The 24,327-nt window shown below is 44.0% G+C and overlaps 1 protein-coding gene across 1 annotated transcript in view; it reads left to right on the top strand.

The window, feature by feature from the left end:
* LOC120931783 (chloride anion exchanger-like) overlaps positions 1-24,327 on the top strand; it is a 103,856-nt gene that overhangs the window by 5,048 nt on the left and 74,481 nt on the right. Inside the window, exons 2-3 of the mRNA XM_040343548.1 lie at positions 10,310-10,525; positions 21,577-21,716. Of these exons, the coding sequence (XP_040199482.1) occupies positions 10,377-10,525; positions 21,577-21,716 (289 nt within the window). The 5' untranslated portion in view covers positions 10,310-10,376. The remainder of the gene's footprint in view (positions 1-10,309; positions 10,526-21,576; positions 21,717-24,327) is intronic.

The following is a 24,327-nucleotide window of genomic DNA, read 5'->3' as shown; positions in this document are numbered from 1 at the left end:
GCTTGATTATGCAAATTTCCCTTCTCATAACTTGCTTCTAAGCATGCACGTTTTTTCCCCGTCGATAAAGCCTACACACGACCATTTTTCACGACGTGAAAAACGTAGAGAAAAAATAGAGCATATTCTACATTTTTAATGGCCATATTTCACGTCGCGAAAAATACACACGATCGTTTTTAATGACCAATTAAAAAAATTGCATTTTCTCGTCATAAAAAACGGACGTGTGTACGCGACATTAGGCTGTGCAGTAAGAAGGTACATGCAGTGCAGCACAACACACTGTTCCTGCTAATAGGTAAGTGCAGCATGGTGCAGTGGCAGAAAACACTCATGCCGCGTACACACGGTCGTTTTTTGGCATGAAAAAAATGACATTTTTAAAAACGTCATTTAAAATCATTGTGTGTGGGCTTCACATAATTTTTCGGCTTTCGTTTTTTAAAATGTCGTTTTTCGGGTTGTAAAAAATGATTGTGTGTGGGCTAAAACAACGTTTCAAACCCGCGCATGCCCAGACAATGGTGTGTGGGCAACTTCGTTTTTTGGACATGCTGAAAAATATCATTTCTTTTCATGCCGAAAAACGACCGTGTGTACGCGGCATTAGAGTCGAGCTGCAGCAAACAGAACTGTATTAAAATTGAGGTTTGGCAATTCACAACAAACCCGGTGGGCAAGCACCCCCACCGGTAGCACTCACAGAATGTAACAGCGATGAGTAGTAGCAGAAGGTATCAGATAGTTACATAGATATTAGTTACAAAGTTATGCCGCGTACACACGATCATTTTTCGGCATGAAAAAAACGAAATTTAAAAAAAAATCTTATTTAAAATGATCGTGTGTGGGCTTCACATAATTTTTCGGGTTCTGAAAAACTACAACATTTTTTTTTCGAACATGCTGCATTTTTTAACAACGTTTTAAACAATGTCGTTTTTCAGGTTGTAAAAAATGATCGTGTGTGCGCTAAAACGACGTTGCTCAGAAGCAAGTTATAAGATGGGAGCGCTCGTTCTGGTAAAACTACCATTCGTAATGGAGTAAGCACATTCATTACGCTGTAACAGACAGAAAAGCGCGAATCGTCTTTTACTAACAGGACATCAGCTAAAGCAGTCCCAAGGGTGGCGTCATCCGCATGGAACTTCCCCTTTATAGTGCCGTCGTACGTGTTGAACGTCACCGCTCTTTGCTAGAGCATTTTTTTAAAACGATGTGTGTGGGCAACGTCGCTTTGATGATGAAGTTGGAAAAAACAATGTTTTTTTCATGCCGAAAAATGATCGTGTGTACGCGGCATTAGTCAGGTTGAAAAAAGACTGTGTGTACGCGGCATTAGTCAGGTTGAAAAAAGACACAAGTCCATCTAGTTCAACCAATAAAAAAAAAAAACGCAAAGCATGATCCAATTTGCTACAGCAGGGTAAAAAATTCCTTCCTAACCCCCAGAGAGGCAATCAGATTTTTCCTGGATCAACTTTACCTATAATTGTCAGTACCCAGCAATATTATGTACATTAAGGAAATAATCCAGGCCTTTTTAAAAGCAATCTACTGAGCTGGCCAGAACCACCTCTGGAAGGAGTCTATTCCACATTTTCAAAGCTCTTACTGTAAAGAAACCTTTCTGTATTTGGAGATTAAATATTTTTTCCTCAAGACATGAAGATCGACCCCTTGTCCTCTGTGATGACCAAGTTCACTATATGGACCACTTATGTATTTGTACATGTTGATCATATCCCCCTCAATCTCCTCTTCTCAAGAGAGAATAAATTCAGTTCCTCTAATCTGTCCTCATAGCTGAGCTCCTCCATGCCTCTTATCAGTTTGGTTGCCCTTCTCTGCACTTTCTCCAGTTCCCTGATATCCTTTTTAAAAACTGATGCCCAAAACTGCCCTGCATATTCCGGGTGAGGTCTTACTAATGATTTGTACAGGGGCAACATTATATCTCCCTATCTCTGGAGTCCATAACCTCCAGATCCTTCTCCACTACAGATCCCCCCAGTTGTACGCCCCATAGTATGTATGATGCATGCACATTCTTAGCCCCCAAGTGCATAACTTTACATTTATCAACATTAAACCTCATTTGCCACTTAGTTGCCCAATTAAACAGAGCATTGAGGTCAGCTTCCAAGCTGTAATTCCACTGCATAGCTTGGTGTCATCTGCAAAGACTGAAATTGTACTTTTAATCCCAGACCCAATATCATTTATAAAGATATTAAAATGTAAGGGTCCCAGCACTGAACCTTGGGGTACACCACTGATAACCTTAGACCAAGAATAACCTTAGTAAGAATCATTAACCACTACACCATTAGTTTTCTATCCATTTACAAACGGATCTTTCCAAGCCTGTAGACTTTACTTTATACATTAGCCGTGTGTGGGGAACTGTATCGAATGCTTTTGCTAACTCTAAGTATACCACGTCCACAGCCACCCATCTGTCCAAGGTTTTACTTGCCTCCTCATAAAAAGAAATCAGATTTGCTTGAGAACTTCGGTCTTTCATTAATCTGTTGTCTGTCTGTTGTTTAAAATATTTTTTTCCAACAAGAACTCGTCTATGTGGTCTTTTATATAACGCTCCAGTATCTTTCCAACTATATAAGTTAAACTAACAGGTCTATAGTTAATTGGTAAAGACTTTGATCCCTTTTTAAATATGGGCACCACATTGGCCTTACACCAATCTTGTGGTACTATTCCAGTCATTAATGAGTCCCTAAAAAAATGTAAACAATGACTTTGAAATTGGTCCAGGTGCTTTATCTAGCTTTATTCTGTCTAAATATTTCTGGACCATATCATATTTGAGCCATTGTGGATCATTTGGGTCAATACCATCCCCATTATGGACATGAGCTCCCCCATGTTCATTTGTGTACACAGAGCTAAAGAAGATATTTAATAAATTAGCCTTCTCTTTGTGCCCAGTCACCCACTCTAGATTATGTTGTAAAGGCCCTACATGCGCAGACCTGACTTTTTTTACTATTAATATATTTGAAGAATTTGGGGGGTAATCGGCGCATTAGCTGTGAAGAAACGCCCCCCCCCCATGCCATTTCTTCACAAGCACGTGCCGTGACTGCCAGCTCCCGCGCGGGAGTGATGTCACCATCACCCGATTCCGGACAGTCACAGAGCCGTAGTCCATGGCCCCAGAAGGAAGAGGGGCAAACATGGATGTGGCCTGCAGCGGGGACCCGCGGGCTTCGTTTGCTGGTGTCACATAATGTGCTAGTATGTGATACATACTAGAACATTATGCTTTTATTTTGCAGGGGCAAAGGAAGGAAGTAAAACCCATCAGCATTTACTTCCTGGAGAAAAAAGAGGATCACCGCTCCAGGTGGGTCGCTATGTAGAGTATCCTGAGTAGACTGACTCAGGATACCGTGGGTGCTGGCAATTTCGCGTTTCGCACTGAGCTAGTGCTTAATCATGATTAAGCACTAGCTCAGTGCGAAACGCGTCGGCTGTTCCCCTGTTCCTTTGCTGTGACCTTGTGAAGTGATGCATTTGCTGTTCGTTTGAATAAAAAGACAACCTTTTTGGTTATTGGAGTGCGGCTATCCATTTCCTCTCTTCGTATTTCAAGCATTTACTTCCTCTTTAAAGTTAAGTGTTTTTATCTTTACCGTATATATGTTTGTTGCTTACAGCTAACATTAAATGAAATAATGTTATGGTCACTGCTACTCAGATGTACTTTTATATGAATATTGGTAATAAGCTCTGCATGGGTTTATCATTTTTTGCCCTTTAACTGTCCCAGCAGTGCCATTACTCCAGTCAACTTCCGGGTAGTTAAAATCCCCCATTATAATCACTGTCCCAGCTCTTTCCATCTGTGCAGGGAGCTGAGTCTCCACCCCCTCACTAATACTGGGAGATCTATAACAAACTCCAATCATAACCTTTGTAGTACGCACGCCCATGTACAGTTGCACCCATGATGCATTTGATTTATCACACTCTCCAACAGCACCTGTCTCAAGGGGCAGAATGTGGCCTGACCCATCTCTATTCAAGTGGGGAGGCTTCCAGGAAGGATAATGTGTCCCTGCACTTTATCTACTTGTCTGAACCCTCTCCCTGATGCTAAGCACTGTCCCTGACAGACGGTGACCTGTTCCTACTTCCACATGCAAAATTCGCACCAAACCTAGGAGCCTGGGTCTTAAATAGACTTTCCGTGAAACAAGATGGCTGCCAGATGGGGGGGCCAGCATCCAATTTGATGCTGCCTCTCTGTGACGGAGAAAATCATAGAGGAACTAGGTTCCTCTTAACTTCCTCCTCCACCTGCATCGCCGCTGAGGATGAATGCCACCTGCAGTGGAGAAAATATACTGCTGTAGAGTGCTGCAAAGCATGCTCATTGGAAGGTGTACAGTGCAGCAGTGTGAGTCCAGTCTTTATGCTTTCCAGAGAGCAGATACTTTACCTGACAAGTATATTCACAGTTATTAGTGGCTGAGCTGTGAACAGTATCTTTAGCTGATCTCTGTATGTAATGTAAAAAACAATTACGGTATAAGTTAGCTGAAAAAAATTTCAGTCAACCCCCCACGCCCAATATTTAACATTAGCCTGGTACCAAAAGCTATGCCTTGTGGTAATTAATTGCCATAGATGACTTTCACATTTAGCAATGACCGCAGTCAGTATTTTTGTGAAAGGACAGCTTAGCACTTGATGACCATAATTGTTTTTCTATCCCAGTTTCTTCATGTTTCACATTCAATTGCTTTTTTAAATTGTACAAATACCGTTAGGGCCTGATTGATTTTACTTAGCATAATGTGAAGTCTTTGTTTATTGCCTGGGTGTCTACAAATATAACTTTGTGAGTGTTTATGTGATGAATTATTAGTTTTTATCATGTTATTGCAGTTTCCTGGGCCACATACTGTATCATAATAATAAAATATATTGACTAAAAATGTTATCTGTCTAAAGATTACAGACACTCAAAGGTGCATTTTGCAGCTGCCCTCTTTTCTGTACAGTAGACTTTCCATAAAGCCGGTCATGCATGGATCGAAATCCCTGCTGAACAAACCAGCTAAATTTGATTGATTTATGGTCTAGATGACTGTAACCAAGTCGATGTATCGATGGACTTGGGTACAACTAGCCTGATGAGTTTTTCCTGAATGCAGGGCTAGATTAAGAGCACCATGGGCCTGGTGCTGAGGATTTTGGTGGGACTTTTTTATGAAAATAAATTAAATGAAAACTCAAACAATGTTTTGCTGAATCAAATTACATATTTTATTTACCATTAAAGTAGCAAAACAGAAACGTATTGAATGATGATAGGCACTGATAAGTGGCACTGATAGGTGGCACTGATGAGGAAGCACTGATAAGCAGCACTATTGATGGACATTGATGGTCACTGATAGGCAGCACTGATGGGCACTGATTGGCACTTATGGGGTTACACTGAGTTAACCCACTTCAGCCAGTTCACACTGACCTGACAGCCTGAAACAACAAAGGATAGGAAATTATATTTGCAACTACCAACCCAGGCCCCAGATCCTAAGGCTGGGTTTACCCTTATGCAAACTGAGTGTGACCGGCTGTCAATAGAGCCGGTTCACACACCTCCAGGGCGGCCTCGGTCCGCATTTGGAAAGAGTCCTGTGCATCTTTGGCCCTAAATCAGGAAGAAATTTAGACCTGATTTGCACCTGAATAGGTGAACAGGGATGCATCGGACCTCCTGCTGTGAGCCGCAGCATGTGTGAACCCAGCCTTAGCGGCTGGCGATTTTGTGCAGACTAGACTAGTGTCAGTGTATTGGGCTGATATTAAGGTAGGGGCCTGGAGCTGCAGCTCCAATTGCCTCTACGTTAATCTGGCCCTGCTCTGCGGTAGTGATTCACCCTTCAGCAAGTGTGCTGATGGGGAAATTGGCATATTTTTTTAACACGCTGGTTGAACAAAGAAAAAAATATTAATGTATCGCCAGCCTAACAAGTATACCTAAATGAAAGCTTGATACTTGACAGATACAAAAAAAGCACAATTTCTTGCCTAAATCTGCAGGTAAAGCACTTAAAGGTACAAATATGATGATGTAATAACCCACAAGGCCTCCCAAAGGTTACAGCTAGATGTGAACACAGAAGCTAGATGTGAACCTCGCCAGCAGCGGCATCTTCTTCCCAGTTCCTTCTGGGTGCCAATCTAATGACACCTTCATTGGTCGCCACAGGATTCAGTTGTCCCATTGTACACGCTATAGAAGAATACAAGCCTGTTTCTTTGGCAATAAATAGATTCCCTGCTCTTTTTTGTATGACGCCTTTAGTTCTGCTTTAAAGTAAAAGCCAGAGCATTGGTTCAAAACAGAGAGGGCATGAGCAACAGAAATATTTTTTCTGTCCTTGCAAATGCTATTCTGGTTCTAATCACGGACCTATGAGAGAGGAGTGTATACATCTAGTCTTCTAGAAACATAATTTCCAGTCCTGACAACAAAAACTACTAGAGCCTACTAAAGTAGGGTGACCAGACATCCCCGATTTTCAGGGACAGTCCCCGGACTGAGGACTGAGGACACCTGTCCCTGGTTTTGTCCCCGGATTGGATTTGAACAGGGACTCAGGCAAATTTCAAAGACAGTCAGACACAGTGAGAAAACACTGGTTAGGCACACATTTAACCTTTTGATTGCCCCTGCTGTTAACCAGCCAGTGTCATTATTACAGTGATAGTGCATATTTTTAGCACTGATCACTGTATCAGTTTCACTGGACCCCAAAAAGTGTCAAAAGTATCAGTTGGTGTCTGATTTTTCTGTCGCAATATCACAGTCTGGCCCCATTCACACTTATGCGAATTGGTTGCGGCTTACACCGCATCTAATTCGCATAACATTATAAAATACATTGATTGTAATGAGGCTGGTTCACATATGTGCGATGCATTCTCACTGTGCATTGCCCAAAAAACGTTGGTGTTTTCTAGGCATTGCGGTGTGGCTCAGGTGCGAATTCAGGCCCATTATCTTCTATGGGCATGCATCTGATTTGCAGATGTGTTTAGTTCTCAACAGGATTTCTCTCCCTGCTCACTACACTTCCCCCCTCTCCCTCCTCTCTTCCAGGTCACCAAATTCGCAGCTACAACGCAGATGATCCGCTGAACAGCTCTGTTATCTCAGAGATAAGAGAGCTGGAATTCGCACCACACAAGTGTGAACCCAGCCTCCCACTTTAAGTCACTGATTGCCGCCATTGCTAGTAAAAAATGTAATTTTAAAAATCTGCTCACCTTATACTAAAGCAGCCTTTCTCAAACTTTTTACCTCAGAGGAACCCTTGAAATAATTTTCAGGTCTTGCTAAAACCAACACATTAAGGGTCATTGGAAACATTTCTCTTACCTATGTGGCCAGTGGGAAGAATGCTCCATGTAACTCTTTATAGTGGTGGTCAGAATGAATCCCTTACAGACAGCTAAAATGATTACTTATGTCAGGGATCCTCAAACTACGGCCCTCCAGCTGTTGTGGAACTACACATCCCATGAGGCATTGTAAAACTCTGACATTCACAGACATGACTAGACATGATGGGAATTGTAGTTCCTGAACAACTGGAGGACCATAGTTTGAAGACCCATGACTTATGTCATGCAACTGGCTTTGCCAAATGGCATTGGCCCAGGAACTCTGCAAGCACTATAAAATGAGAGGTCAGTCATCCACAGCTCAAAGAACCCCTAGTAACTTGTGGAAGAACTCTGGTTTCAGCGGCATCGCTATGGGTGTGGGGGGCCAAGCAGCCAACCCCAGGCACTGTGTTGAAGGTCACGGGTCAACGTGGATTCACTCTTGTCACTGGGTGCAGCTGCCGACACTTGCTGAACTGAGGATTATGCCGCGTACACACAATCAGTCCATCCGATGAGAACGTACCGACGGACCGTTGTCATATGTTAACCGATGAAGCTGACTGATGGTCCGTCGCGCCTACATACCATTGGTTAAAAAAACGATCGTGTCATAACGCCGGTGACGTAAAACACAACGACGTGCTGAAAAAAATGAAGTTCAATGCTTTCAAGCATGCGTCGACTTGATTCTGAGCATGCGTGGATTTTTAACCGATGGTTGTGCGTACTAACGATCGGTTTTGACCTATCGGTTAGCAATCCATCGGTTAAATTTTAAAGCAAGTTGGGGCCTACACACGATCGATTTTGACCGATGAAAACGGTCCATCAGACTGTTGTCCTCTGGTTAACCTATCGTGTGTATGAGGCCTCAGGCTTTCTCCTCCCTCCAGCCTGCTGGGAGGCGATAGACAGCCACCACTAAGACTCATCTCAGTCTCAGTGGGGCACTAAGAAGATAAGGCAGAGTTTTGTTCCTCTCTCCCCCCTTGTCATGTGATTTATGACATGGAGAGCGGATAGAGAAGTTTCCGTCATTCCAAAATCTGTGAGTACAAGGGGTAAGGGGGGGTGAAAACTGATGTAGGAGGGACTCTGATGGGGCTGATATATGGACGCACACTGATAGGGGAACACTGATGTAAGCAGGCACTCTCATTGGGACACCTTATACGGTATATAGGGGGACTGGTTGGGACACCTGATGTAAAGGGGGACTCTGATTGAACACCTGATGTAAATAGGGCTCTAATGGGGCACCTGTTGTAAAGAGGGACTTTGATTGGGATACCTGATGTAAAGGGGGCCTTTCATATGGGACACCTGATGTAAAGGGGGCATATGATGGGGATACCTGATGTAAAGGGAGACTCTGATAGGAACATTTGATCTAAAGGATTACTCTGATAAAACACCTGATGTGAAGGGGGACTCTGATTGGGACACCTGATCTAAAGGGGGACTCTGATTGGGACACCTGATCTAAAGGGGGACTTTGATGAGGCCACCTGATCTAAAGGGGGACTCTGATGAGGACACCTGATGTAAAGGGGAACACTGATAGGAACAACTTATGTAAGGTGGGACTCTGATTGGAAATCTGATATAAAATGGGACACTGATTGGGACACGGGATATATAGGGGGACTCTGATTGGTCCCCTCATTTAAAGGGGGACTCTAATGAGGGCACCTGATGTAAGCGGGGACTCTGGTTTGAACATCTGATGTAAAGAGGACTCTGATTTGGACTCCTGATGTAAAGTGGGACTCTGATGAGGGCACCTTATGTTAAGTGTTTTTATTTTCTTAAACTTGAAATGTGGATGTGATTGGCCTACTTTAATGTTTAATTAGAGAGAGATTTGGAACTTTTTAGCAACCAAACCTCTTTAAATTTGAATTTATTCCCACTTCCCTATGTAAACATTTGTGTATTGCCAGAATGTGTTCACAATTGTATGCATTCCTGCAATACACAAACACAGATACAGATTACAGATGTGCATTGGTGAAGTTAATTCTTATTGCTTTTTGCACTCATTCACCTGCGGCAAAACGCATGATAACAAAGTACCATGCGTTTTAATGCAGCGTGATTTTTTTTTATGGTGGTTTTGTGCATTCTTCACTGTGCTGTGCAAAAATATGCACACTCCATCATATCTGCAAAGGTGTGAATAAAGCATTTTGCTCTGTGCACTGAAATTAGCCCTACCCCCTCCACCTGGGGGGGGTTGCCACCTTTGCTCTGGGTGCGCTGATTGATCTTGTCCTGGCAGTAAGTGACGCCATCAAGTAGGTAGTGATATCTGACCATGATTGTGTCCCCCCTATCTGTGACAGCATATGGATTGGCGCACCAACACGACCGCATCATTTATAGGAGCCAGTTTGGGGTGCGCACAGTGACGTGTGTAATAGTTTTTACGGCACTACTATTGCCATTCTACACAGTGTTATATGGGAAAAAAAATATTCGGGGTGACACCATGTATTACTGCACCAGGTGACACCAACCCTAGTGACCCCACTGCCTGGTTTACAATGTCTGTACTAGAGAATATGTAAACAACATTACTTTTTAGCTGCTTCAAACACTTTCAACATTGTTTTTTTTTTCTTTTTTTATCAGTTATGTGGTAGAAAACACATTGTACAACAGGGTATAACATTTGACTGATTCTATCAACTTGATCCACAATGATTTCAAAAGATGTTTAATTTTTTTCAACCCACTTGTAGTTCTGGGCATGGGCAATATCTTACAAGAAAAATGTGCCAGAAATCTTGGCTTGAGCTTTGAATTGAATATACTGCCAGGATCATTCAGCTGGTTATCTTAATATATTCATGTTTTTGTTTTTCAGATCAGGTCAAGACTTTTATCTTTTTTACGTTATAACGGTTTCAGGCTACCTCAAGCCTTTTTTTCAAATGGAAACACATGAACAGGATGCAATGACAATGGAGAATAAATTCTTGGTGTCCAGACGTATTTATTCTGAGGATTCCTTAAGCGCTCATCATGAAATAGTAGAAAGAGATCACACCACAGCAGTGGATCACCTGAAACAGTTATGTGGGTAAGCAGAAACAACACTTAGGCCTCGTACACACGAGCGAGGAACTCGACGGGCGAAACACATAATTTTCCTTGTCAAATTCCTTGTTAGGCTTGTCGAGGAACTCGACAAGCTTGCTTTGCGTACACACAGTCAAGACAAAATCTCCTCGTTCTCAAACGCGGTGACGTACAACACGTACAACGGCAGGGGAAGTTCGATTCCATTGGCTAAACTCTTGGGGCTGGTTTTGCTAATCTCATGTGTTTGCGTGTTAAGTAAAATTTTGTTAAGAGACGATTTGCACTTTTCAGTCTGTTACAGCTTGAAAAATTTGTTATCTCCATTACAAATGCTACTTTTACTCCCGTCTCATACTTTATTCTGAGCAAGCGCGGGTTTCTTAGCATACACACACTCGAGTTTCTCGTCGGAAACCAGCCCGACGAGGAACTCAACGAGCCAATTTGAGACTCCCGTCGAGGAAATAGAGAACTTGCCCTCTTTTTGGCTCGTCGAGTTTCTCGACAGTTTCCTCTACGAAAATGTACACACGACCGGTTTCCTTCACCCCCTTCCTTCCCAGACCGATATGTATTCTTCCATATATTTTTGGTAAAAAAAACAGTATATTGATTGGTTTGCGCAAAAGTCATAGCGTCTACAAAATAGGGGATAGTTTTATTGCATTTTTTTTTTACAAGTAAGGGCGGCGATCTGCGATTTTTATTGTGACCGTGACATTGCGACAGACACATCGGACACTTTTGACACATTTTTTGGGACCATTCACATTTATACAGCGATTAGTGCTATAAAGCTGCAATAATTACTGTATGAATGTGACTGTCAGGAAAGGGGTTAACACTAGGGAGCGCTGAAGGGGTTAAATATGTTCCCTTGTGAGTGATTCTAATTGTAGGGGTGGGGACTCACAAAGGGAGGAGACTGATCTGTGTTCCTCTGTACTGGGAAAACACTCACCTCTGATAGGAGGTGGATATGTGTGTTTACACACACAGATCCATGGCCCTAACATGATCACAGGCAATCGCGGGTGCCCGGCAGACATCGCGGCCGCCGGGCACGTGCACAGGGTCCCGAGCAATGCTGCGGGCGTGGCAGTGCGTGCGCGCCCCCTAGACAGCCGGGAAGCCCAGGACATCATATGACGTCCACCCAGGATGGGAGAACCCATCTGTGGACGTCATTTGACTATGGGCGGGTAGGGAAGTGGTTAAGCCACATTTGTCATTAGTCAAATACTGTGAAGGTGCAATTCTATCCTATCAAAACTTATTTAAAAAAGAAAAAGGTAGCATTAAACTGCTTGCATTTGCAGGAAATCCAAGTTATCTTCTATTATCCAGTAGTATTATCCCACAATAAGCAGTTCATAAAATTAAGTGTGAAAGGGGGCCACTCACCCTGCATGAGGGGGGTACCTTTCACCGTACACACATTCATCACTGACGGAGATCAGGCGGGGACTGCGGTCATGTGAGAATCAAACATTAAGGCAGTTCCTTGACTTGGAGATGAGTGGTGCGTCACTGTGTGGAGCTCCTCTGAAAAGTGCTGTCTCATGTCACTACATACTGTTGCTTGATGTATGCTGCATTTAGGAGGGACACTGTTGAGCCCATGCCCTCTCCACCAGTCTACTGTACCTCTGCCACCTCACACCCAGTGACAGAATGGGGTCCCGCCATGCACCTAGCCTGGACCTTATGCATGCACTTGCTATCTCCTTCCTTCCCAACGGCGGATCCAGGGGGGGCAACAGGGCAATTCCCCCCCCCCCCCCGAGACAATCATGTCACATTGGCTTTAAAAAAATAGATAAAAAGTCTCTCACTCTCTCTCATCACCAGGGCCGGACTGGCCCAGCCTGGTAGGTTGCCTGTCCTGAGGCTGCTTTGAGCTGTAGCTGACTGCAGCGCTCCCCCTCTCTACTGCGTTTATGACACCGGGCATCTCTCGATGTGTGTGAGAGCTGGGTCTGTGTTCGGCTGTGCTGCCTGTGCTAGACCTGCTTGTGTGATAGTAGATGGAGATGGAACACTGATTGAATCAGTGTTTTGTCTATCACACAAGCCCGTCTAGGGGGACCTTGCTAGAGCACACTGCCCTGCCGAACACAGACCTACAGCTCCTGTTTTTTCCATGACACATGTCGGGAGAGGAGATACCTGCTGTGTATGATTGAAGCAATGCCATGGTGAGTGCCATGCACAGTGGGGCTTCATTCATATACAAAGTGGGGCTGCATTCATATACAAAGTGGGGCTGCATTAATATACAAAGTGGGGCTGCATTAATATACAAAGTGGGGCTGGATTAATATACAAAGTGGGGCTGCATTAATAGACAAAAGTGGGACTGCATTTATAGACAAAAGTGGGACTGCATTCATCCTTCCTGTATCGGTTTGCCAGGTTAAGGGTCTCTGTAACGCAGGTTTGGTCCCGATTGTTTTGGGAAAGTGACCGCAGGGGATGGAGCTAGGTCACTGACCCCCTCGCTACTGGAAGGCCCGTCACCAACATCAGGTGCCACACTTCAAAACTGGCTGCAATAGTTCTTGGTTACCCATAGAAATCACAATACTCCTCCTGCTTGTCTTGCCGTGTAGACCTTTTGTAGTGGCTGTGCTCCATACACTACCTGTGCTTTACTGACAGTAGTTCTTTCATATGCTGAGAACCATCATGCATCCCTTTAAAGAACTTCTGTCCAGGCTTAAAACTGTTGATGCAACTTTTACTTGAATTAACTGAATAGCACAGTTCAACATGAACAGTAACATTACAATGTCCCTAACTATCTCTAGCATACAGATGGCAGATGGCATACAGATGGCAGAACTTTTTCAGCCAACATATACGAAAATACGTGTTTTTTCTGCTATTTAGCGCCACCCTTTGGGCAACTTCTGCTAATGTTGTCTTATGGTCAGCATTGGTTTGGAGCATGTGTGTTTGTACTTTGGATTTTAGTCTGACGGACTTGTGTACACACGATCGGATAATCCGACGGAACACATTTGTTGAAATAGCAATAGTCCTGCGAGCCACCACTCCTATAGTCTTAAATGTAATCAATATAAATAAAGCTGCCAGTGTGAAACACCTCTCATAAATTTGTGCCAAATTAAATGAATAAACAAAACGCAGCGCTGAGAAACTTAGTAGTGCACACACCACTACAAAAAACTGATGAGTGTCCAGTAAGTGATACAAAATTATAAAAATACCAGAAAAAGGAACACATTTGTTGTCGGACAATTTGAGAGCATGGCTATCCAACATTTGTTGTTGTTGGAAATTCCAACAACAATTGTCCGATGGAGCATACAGACGATCGGATTATCAGACAAAGCACGTCCATCACACAATTGTTGTCGGAATATCCAATCATGTGTACAGGCCTTAAGATTGCCCTGTATTTGGTTCCATCCATCAGAATATTCACATAATTTAATATATTCTAAGTTCTTTGTGATCCTTTGCAGCCAGCCTCCACAAAGTTCATCTCAGCAGTGGGCTTACTAAAATAATATTAGCTGGATTCAGGTAGATGTGTGCATTATTACGGCGGCGTAGCATATCGTATTTACGCTACACCGCCGTAAGTCAGAGAGGCAAGTGCTGTATTCACAAAGCACTTGCCTCCTAAGTTACGGCGGCATAGCGTAAATGGGATCGGCGTAAGCGAGCCTAATTCAAATGAGGATGAGGGGGCGTGTTTTATGTAAATGGGTGGTGACCTGACGTGATTGACGTTTTTTACGAACAGCGCATGCGCCGTCCGTGTACATATCCCAGTGTGCATTGCTCCAAAGTACGCCGCAAGGACGTATTGGTTTCGACGTGAACGTAAATTACGTCCAGCCCCATTCAACGGACGACTTACGCAAACGACGTAAAATTTTCAAATTTCGACGCGGGAACGACGGCCATACTTAACATTGGCTAGGCCACCTAGGGGGCAGCTTTATCTTTACGCCGGCGTACCTCTTATGGAAACGGCGTATCTTTACTGCGACGGGCGCACGTACGTTCGTGAATCGGCGTATCTAGTCATTTACATATTCTACGCCAAACTCAACGGAAGCGCCACCTAGCGGCCAGTGGAAAAATTGCACCCTAAGATACGACGGCGTAGGAGACTTACGCCACTCGTATCTTAGCCTAATTTAAGTGGATCTGGTTTCCAGAATACGCTTAAATTTACGTCGGCTTAGATTCAGAGTTACGACGGCATATCTACTGATACGCCGACGTAACCCTACCTGAATCCAGCTATGTATGTGTATGTGAGAGACAGCAGTTTTTTAGTAGCTTTCTTTGTAAAGGAATCAGATTTTCCTTAAAAACTTAGCTGTATGAAGTTATAATTTACTAATATTCAACATTATGCCCAATGCCACCCTCCTCTTTGTTTCTCAGACCATCCCTGTATTTGAGTAATGATTTTGGGAAGCACAGAGACCAACGAAGACTTGTATTCTTTTAGCATTGTTGGGGCAGAAACTTGTGTAATAAATGATAAAACAAAGTATGCAAAGCTCATACAGGAAAACACCTCTGGTATTACGCCATTGCAATTAAAAAATAATTAACCTTTGGAATTCTTCACGCAGCAAACATGCAGAAAGAAGCAGAGTAACAATCATTGATAATGTAAGTTCACACTCTGCCTACACCAGTTGTAAACATTTACGTAAGTTTCATCTTGATAGCTTATGATTGCTTTCTTTACTAGAGCCTAGAAACATTATCAGAATTCTAGCCCTTCCCATGCAAGCAACTAAAAATGGGTTTTTGTCAGTTCTGCATTTGGAGGTGTCACTTCTTGTACTGACAACTGACAGGTGAGGTGAAATCTCCCCATAGTAACACACGCAACAATAAAAATGAGACAGATGATCTAGTGAGGGAAAAAAGTATTTGATCCCCTGCTGATTTTGTACGTTTGCCCACTGACAAAGAAATGATCAGTCTATAATTATAATGGTAGGTTTATTTTAACAGTGCGAGACAGAATAACAACACAAATATCCAGAAAAACGCATTTCAAAAAAGTTATAAATTGATTTGCATTTTAATAAGTGGAACATGTATTTGACCCCTTCGCAAACCCTAACTTAGGACCAGATTCACAAATGAGATACGACGGCGTTTCTCCTGATACGCCGTTGTATCTCTGTTTCTATCTATGCGACTGATTCATAGAATCAGTTACGCATAGATATCCATAAGATCCGACATGTGTAATTGTTTTACACTGTCGGATCTTAGGATGCAGTACCGCGGCCGCCGCTGGGGGGAGTTCACGTCAAAAACCAACGCCGGGTATGCAAATTAGGAGTTACGGCGGATCCACAACGTTTTTTTGCGTTCGCTACGTCGTCCGTAGTCAAGTTTCCCGTCGCAAAGTTAGTCTTTTTTTTGGTGCCCTAACTTTAGTCAGCAAGTGTATTGCTGTCTAAAGTATGGCCGTCGTTCCCGCGTCGAAATTCAAAATTTAACGTCGTTTGCGTAAGCCGTCCGGGAATACGGAAGTACGCTACGCGTGTCGCCGTTCAAAAAAATGACGTCACGGCGCACAAAGCACGGCGGCAGTTAGGAAACGGAGCATGCGCAGTAGGTCCGGCGCGAGAGCGCGCCTAATTTAAATGGCACACGCCCATTTGAATTGGCCCGCCTTGCGCCGGAGGCCGCAGGCGTAGTTTTCATCGCAAGTGCTTGGTGAATCAGGCAATTGCGATGAAAAATTGCGGCGGTGTAACGTATCTAGGATACGTTACGCCGCCGCGATTCTACGTGAATCTGGCCCTTAGTACTTGGTGGAAAAACCCTTGTTCACAATCACAGAGGTCAGACGTTTCTTGTAGTTGGCCCCCATCTCAAGAGAGATTTTGCCCCACTCCTCTTTGCAGATCCTCTCCAAGTCATTAAGGTTTTGAGGCTGATGTTTGGTAACCCGAAGCTTCAGTTCCCTACACATATTTTCTATGGGATTAAGGTCTGGAGACCTTAATGTGTTTCTTCTTGAGCCACTCCTGTGTTGCCTTGGTCGTGTGTTTTGGGTCATTGTCATGCTGGAATACCCATCCACGACCCATTTCCAATGCCTTGGCTGAGGGAAGGAGGTTCTCACCCAAGATATGACCCATTTTCAATGCCCTGGCTGAGGGAAGGAGGTTCTCACCCAAGATATGACGGTACATGGCCCTGTTCATCATCTCTTTGATACAGTGAAGTTGTCCTGTCCTCTTAGCTGAAAAACAAAGCATAATATTTCCACCTCCATGTTTGACAATGGGGATGGTGCTCTTGGGGTCATAGGCAGAATTCCTCCTCCAAAAACGGCGAATTGAGTTGATGCCAAAGAGCTAAATTTTGGTCTCATCTGACCACAACACTTTCACTCAGTTCTCCTCTGAATCATTCAGATGTTTATTAGCAAGCTTCAGACGGACCTTTACATGTGCTTTCTTGAGCAGGGGGACCTTGCAGGCACTGCAGGATTTCAGTCCTTCATGGCATAGTGTATTACCAATTGTTTTATTGGTGACTATGGTCCCAGCTGCCTTGAGATCATTGACAAGATTCTCCTGTGTAGTTCTGGGCTGATTCCTCTGTGTAGTTCTGGGCCGATTCCTCGCCGTTCTCATGATCAATGAAACTCCACGAGGTGAGATCTTGCATGGAGCCCCAGACAGAGGGAGATTGACAGTTATTTTGTATTTCATCCATTTGCGAATAATCACACCAACTGTTGTCACTCTCTCACCAAGCTGCTTGGCGATGGTCTTTTAGCCCATTCCAGCCTTGTGTAGGTCTACAATCTTGTCCCTGAAATCCTTGGACAGCTCTTTGGTCTTGGCCATGGTGGAGGGATTGGAATCTGATTGCTTCTGTGGACAAGGTGTCTTTTATACAGGTAACAAGCTGAGATTAGGAGCACTCCTTTTAAGAGAGTGCTCCTAATCTCAGCTTTTTACCTGTATAGAAGACACCTGGGAGCCAGAAATCTCACTGATTGATAGGGAATACAATACTTATTTCTCTCAATAAAATGCAAATCAATTTATAACTTTTTTGAAATGTGTTTTTCCAGATATTTTTATTGTTATTGGATTTCTCACTGCTAAAATAAACTTACCATTAAAATTATAAACTGATAATTTCATTTGTCAGTGGGCAAATGTACAAAATCAGCAGGGGATCAAATACCTTTTCCCCTCACTGTAGTAACACAGAAAGCAAAAAGATCTAACTACAAATAAAAAATTTAAGCTGGAATTGGAAATGTTATTATTATTCCAGTTTTCTATCGCACCAATACCAGCGCTTTACAAAATGGATTGAGATGGTAAAGTTACAATGCAATTCAATAAAAGAGGGATTAGAAATCCTTGATCATTAGGGCATACAATCTAAAAGCTTCAAAGTTTTTTTTTTTTTTAAGTGTCATAATATTTCTTAACTATTTTGTGCCCGCGCTATAAACAAAAGACGTCTACAGTGCGGCACTCAATTACCAGGAGGGCGTCCCTGGACGTCCTCCTGTTTACTAGTTCCCTGCGCGCCGCCGCGGGCGCTCATTGGGAAAAAGCTGTGTCTGCCGTGTCACGTGGTTGCCGATGCGCATGCCTGGGGCTGCGATGTCCCCCAGGTACCTGCGATTGGCATTTACAGAGCCAGGGACGTGGATCTCTGTGTGTAAACACAGAGATCCACGTCCTGTCAGGGAGAGGAAACCGATGGTGTGTCCCTTGTACATAGGGACACCGATCGGTCGCCTCCCCCAGCCAGTCCCCTCCCCCCACAGTAAGAATCACTCCCAGGGAACACATTAAACCCCTTGATCGCCCCCTAGTGTTAACCCCTTCCCTGCCAGTCACGTTTATACAGTAATCAGTGCATATGTATAGCACTGTTCACTGTATAAATGTGAATGGTCCCAAAATAGTGTCAAAAGTGTCCGATCTGTCCGTCGCAATATCGCAGTCCTGACAAAAAACGCAGATAACCGCCTAGTAAAGTAAGTACTAGTAAAAAAAAAAGTAATAAATCTATCCCCTATTTTGTAGGCGCTATAACTTTTGCGCAAACCAATCACTATACGCTTATTGCGATTTTTTTTTACCAAAAATATGTAGAAGAGTACATATTGGCCTAAACTGAGAAAAAAATTGTATATTTATTATAGCAAAAAGTAAAAAATATAGTTTTTCTCAAAATTGTCAGTTATTTTTGTTTATAGCGCAAAAAATAAAGGCTGCAGAGGTAATCAAATACCACCAAAAGCAAGCTCTATTTGTGGGAAAAAAAGGATGTAAATTTTGTTTGGGAGCCACGTCGCACGACCGCGCAATTGTCATTCAAAGCGTGACAGTGCTGAAAGCTGAAAATTGGCCTGGGCAGGAAGGGGGTGAAAACAGAGGCGTCCCTAGGGGGGAGCCAGAGGGGGCCCTGACCCCCCCAACATGATGCTGTGCCCCACCATGTGCCCCCCCCCCCCAAAAAAAATTATTATTATTTTTTTTGCAATTTTTGTATTTTGCTCCCCGAGAGGGAGAGCGTCCCCAGTCAGCTCTGCGGGGGATTCCTCCCCCTCCCTCTGCTCACCGACACTGCATAATGCGAGCGCTCACACAACCAGATATTCTAGCCTGGACCGTGTTTAAGTGTGTGCACTGCAGACTGCAGTACACTGTAATCACTGAACTACATTATCTCCATCCCTTCTCCCCCCCATCTGTCTCCCTCCCCCTCTCCTGTTCTTTCAAAACATGCACAATTTACTTTCACTTTCAGTTAGGCAGATAATATACGGTGCAAATTTCTTTCCTGCATCCACAGATTGCAGGAAAGAAACTTGCATGATTCCCCCATCAACAGACAGTGCTGACAGGGGAATATCCCTCCTGCCCAGCAATTATATTCTCCCGACAAACAGTGATTATCACCAGTGGCTATACAGCAACCACTAGTGATAATTATAAGAGAATCTGCTCATTAATGGTTCAAATCTCAGCCAGTTTCTGCTGAACCAGCTGAGATTTAAACTGTCTATGGCTGGTCTTAGCTCTTAGGCAGCCCATACATTGATTAGCACTGTGGAGTGTCGGCTTCCTGGCGGGATCGGGCATGTGGGATTTCAAACACACCCGAGCCCATCTCTATTGGTTGTAGATAGTTGAGCTCTCTGCAGGTTGCTTAGCAGCAGTGGACCCTTCTTTGACATGCTGATCGGGATGCAATCCAGGTGATGCTCCTAGTCAAATCCTAGTCATAAATATCAGTGATTTTATTGATCAAAGCCCACACTTTACATGCATAGAGCCCACATGGCTGCTGATCATACGGTTGATTATATTTATGTGGTTGTACTCTTGATGCTAAAAATTACTGTGTTTATTAGATCTGACTGGGAGCATCACCTGGATCACATGCCGATCAGCATGTCAACAGAGAAGGTTATACAGCATTACTGCTGCTAGGTGACCAGCTGGGGGCTCGGCTCTCTATAACCAATAGTGCCAGCCTTCCCCTGCATGCACCCATAATGTCACCAGCACTAGGTCCTAATAGACTGCCGCCGCTGCCAAGGAGACAGATGCCAGACCAGCGCTGTAAATAGCAGGGACAGGACAGCTGGGGATCCCCACTGTGGCAGAACACCAGGGCCCGGTGGCAAGACAACCTTTGCAACAATGATAGTTCTCCCACTGCTTTGGACCCTTATATTTTCTTGGTGTGCTGGTGACATATATCTCTTGTTTTCTGCCACCCTGGGGGGCCTCAGTATAGTAGGAAGGGAGCTCACTGCAGAACATGTGAAAGGGCCCATAGTGGGATCGTAGTAAAGGGCCTCGGGATATATATAATTGCATTTTATAGTTGGCCCCCCTACTTTTGTCCCTGTCCCCCCATGTGCCCCCCCTAAATATGAAAGCTGGAGACGCCACTGGGTGAAAATGCCTGGTATTGAAGTGGTTAAGCGGTTTAAGCTGGTCATACACTATTTTTGTTGTTCTAGAACAATTCAACTATTGAAAGGCCTCTACCTGCATTAGCACAATGCCTTTTAAATGTGCATTTGTTGTGTGCTTTGGCATTGCATTTGTGGCTGATGTTCAAATTTTGGGGGAAAATGGATACAATGGGCCAGATTCAGGTACAATTTACGTTACACCGCCGCAAGTTTTATGGGCAAGTGCTTGATTCACAAAGCACTTGCCTGTAAACTTGCTGCGGCGTAGCGTAAATCCCTCCGGCGCAAGCCCGCCTAATTCAAATGGGGCGTGGATCATTTAAATTAGGCGCGTTCCCACGCCGAACGTACTGCGCATGCTCCGTTTTTAAATTTTCCGCCGTGCTTTGTGCGAAATGACGTCGCACCGACATGATTTTTTGAACGTCGACGTGAGTTACGTCCTTTCCTATTCACGGACGACTTACGCAAAAAAAAAAAAAATTCAAATTCGACGCGGGAACGACGGCCATACTTTAACATGGCAAGTCTAAAGATAGACCAATGAATAGCAGCTTTAACTATATGCTGGGAAAAGACGACTAGCGACGACGTAAGAGAATGCGACGGCCGCGCGTACCTTCGTGAATCGCCGTAAACAGCTAATTAGCATACCCGACGCGGAAAACGACGCAAACTCCACCTTACGGGCGCCAAAGTATTACACCTATGATCCGAAGGCGTACGAAGTCGTACGCCTGTGGGATTGAAGCCAAAAGCCGTCGTATCTTGGTTTGAGGATTCAAACTAAAGATACGACGCGGCAAATTTGAAAATACGCCGGAGTATCAGTAGATACTCTGGCGTATTTCTTCTGTGAATCTGGCCCAATATATTTTGTTAATGAACAACAGACAGTTTCCAACACTGTTTGTTTAACAGGAAGGAGGGGGTCTTGCCAGCTGAAAGTATGTTTTTTTTGTTGATAGTCCTCATGTGAACTATAAATACATTTTATGTTATAGTCATCGCAAACTGTTATTATGTTTAACTAAAATGAGTCATTTTGACTTTTATTGTAGATGTTCCTCTCAGAAAGCTAAGAGGATTGCCTTATCTTTCTTCCCTGTTATTTCCTGGCTCCCCGCTTATCGATTTAAGGAGTGGATTCTCAGTGACATCATATCAGGAGTTACAACAGGGCTTGTAGCTGTATTACAAGGTGAGCTCGCCTTACGCAAATACATTAAAAACATTTTAGAAAACATTTGCAGGCACATTCACCCCGCTGCATGCAGAGTCAAAGGGTCCAAAGGAAAGGACCCCTAGAACATGTTGACAAAAGAGGATGTGGCAGTCTACATGCCCACCACTAGGGCAGGTTGTGGCACATAATTCCCCTCTTTAGCACCCCCTTCTAAACGGTGGTGCTGAAGAATCCGGGCCTGTCAGCATCAAGTCTGGTTCTGTTACAGAAGTGCATATTTTTTGGGAACCCTTAACAAAGCATCAGCAATTTAAAGGCAATGGCCCGGATTCAGAGAGCAATTGTGCCTCCGTAACCATAGTTACGCAGCGCAATTGCTTGCGCCGGCGTTACGAATGCTCCTGATTCAGGAACATCGTAACGCAGACTGCAGCCTAAAATCTGCGTGGCATAAGGCTCTTATGCTACGCAGATTTTAGGCTGCATTCTTGCGATGACCGCTAGGGGGCGCTCCCATTGTGCTCAGTGTATAATATGCAAATTGCATACTAACACCGATTCACAATGTTGCGCGAGCCCTGCGTACGCAAGTTACGTCGTTTCCGTACGGCATGTTTAGCGTAAGGCTGCCCCTTCTAATAGTAGGGGCAGCCAATGCTAAAGTATACCCGCCGTTCCCGCGTCGCGAAATTTGAATTTCACGTCGTTTGCGTAAGTGATTCGTGAATGGCGCTGGACGCCATTCACGTTCACTTTGAAGCAAATGACGTCCTTGCGACGTCATTTGCCGCAATGCACGTCGGGAAAGTTTCCCGACGGCGCATGCGCTTTACGATCGGCGCGGGAACGCGCCTAATTTAAATGATTCCCGCCCCCTGCGGGATCATTTAAATTGCGCACGCTTACGCCGGGCAATTTTGCCGGCGCGCCCTCGCAATTTACGGAGCTACTGCTCCGTGAATCGAGGGCAGCGGCGCAAATTTGCAGGGGTGCAGGGCAAAATCGTTGCCCTGTGCCTCCGTAATTTATGCGCAAATCCTACTGAATCTGGGCCAATGTGAGGTGATATATTCACAGCAGAGAGGTGCATGTTCACTGGGGATACTAGCCTGTCTGCTTGGTGTCCTGGGCTAGTAACATCAGAAAGGGGGCAAATAAAAAAAATAAAACTCACGATCCACTGATTGTGCTTGCAATGATTTGAAGGCTAATTTGCAAAAACATAATAAATGCTCAAATGCATATGCAAAATGTGAGCTTTTTTTATTTTTATTAATGGACTTAAAATACAGACATTTCAGGAATACAGGGCCAGATTCACAAAGAATTGCCCTGGCGCAGCGTATCAGAGATACGCTACGCCGCCGTATCTTACCTGGCGGAATTTCGAATCCAGGAAGATTTTGCGCCGTAAGTTACGGCGGCCTAGTGTATTTCTCGGCGCGTATTTCAAATTGGGCGGGTGGGGGGCGTGATTGATTTAAATGAAGCGCGTCCCTGCGCCGATTGAAATGCACATGCTCCGTTTCGAAATTTCCTGCCGTGCTTTGCGCGAAATGACGTCGCACCGACGTCATTTTTTGAACGTAGACGTGAGTTACGTCCTTTACTATTCACGGACGACTTACGCAAAAAAAAAAATTCAAAATTTGACGCGGGAACGACGGCCATACTTTAACATGGCAAGTCTATCTATACGCCACGAAATAGCAGCTTTAACTATACGCCGGGAAAAGCCGACTAGCGACGACGTAAGAGAATGCGACGGCCGCGCGTACCTTCGTGGATCGTCAGAAAAAGCTAATTTGCATACCCGACTCGGAAAACGACGCAAACTCCACCCAGCGGGCGCCGAAGTATTGCACCTACGATCCGAAGGTGTACGAAGCCGTACGACTGTCGGATCGAAGCCATAAGCCGTTGTATCTTGGTTTGAGGATTCAAACTAAAGATATGACGCAGCAAATTTGAAAGTACGCCGGGGTATCAGTAGATATGCCGGCGTACTCTCACTGTGAATCTGGCCCACAGGTTTTAGGGCTGGTACATGCCAAATCCAGTCCAGTGCATTTTTTTTTCTGCATAAAAAATGCATGCACAGTGTTTTCCAACTATTCCAAAGGCACTAGTTCACACCAGTGCAGTCAGTTTCAGAGAGTTTCCGGTGCAGAAAAAAAGTAGATTTTTTTTTCTGCACCGAACTGTACTGGAACATAGCAAAATGCATCAAAAATTCACCAGCACGGAGTGTGGTGTGAACTGTATGCAAAAACCCATCCGGAACACATCTGGAGTGCATTGTTGTGCAAATGTCTGTCAATTGGCATACATTTATAAACAATTTCCCTTTAGTAGTTCATACCTCCCAACTTTCTGAGATGGGAATGAGGGACACCTATCAGCAAAAGTTGCAGGCATAGGACACACCCCTTGCCGCGCCCCCTTAAAGGAGAATTGTAAAAAAAAAAAAAAATACGATTAGTTAAACCCACAATTACTTTTTTACCACTAGTATTCCTTTATATTGGCTTTTGGAATTTACAAAGACAACAATTTGGAAATCAGATGAAAGGTTTAGCACTAGGAAACCTTTTGATAGATAAGAAATGCTTTTTATATACAACTA

Source organism: Rana temporaria, chromosome 3 (assembly GCF_905171775.1).
Source record: "Rana temporaria chromosome 3, aRanTem1.1, whole genome shotgun sequence".
Taxonomy (NCBI): Eukaryota; Metazoa; Chordata; class Amphibia; order Anura; family Ranidae; genus Rana; species Rana temporaria.
This window is presented reverse-complemented; position numbering and strand designations above follow the sequence as displayed.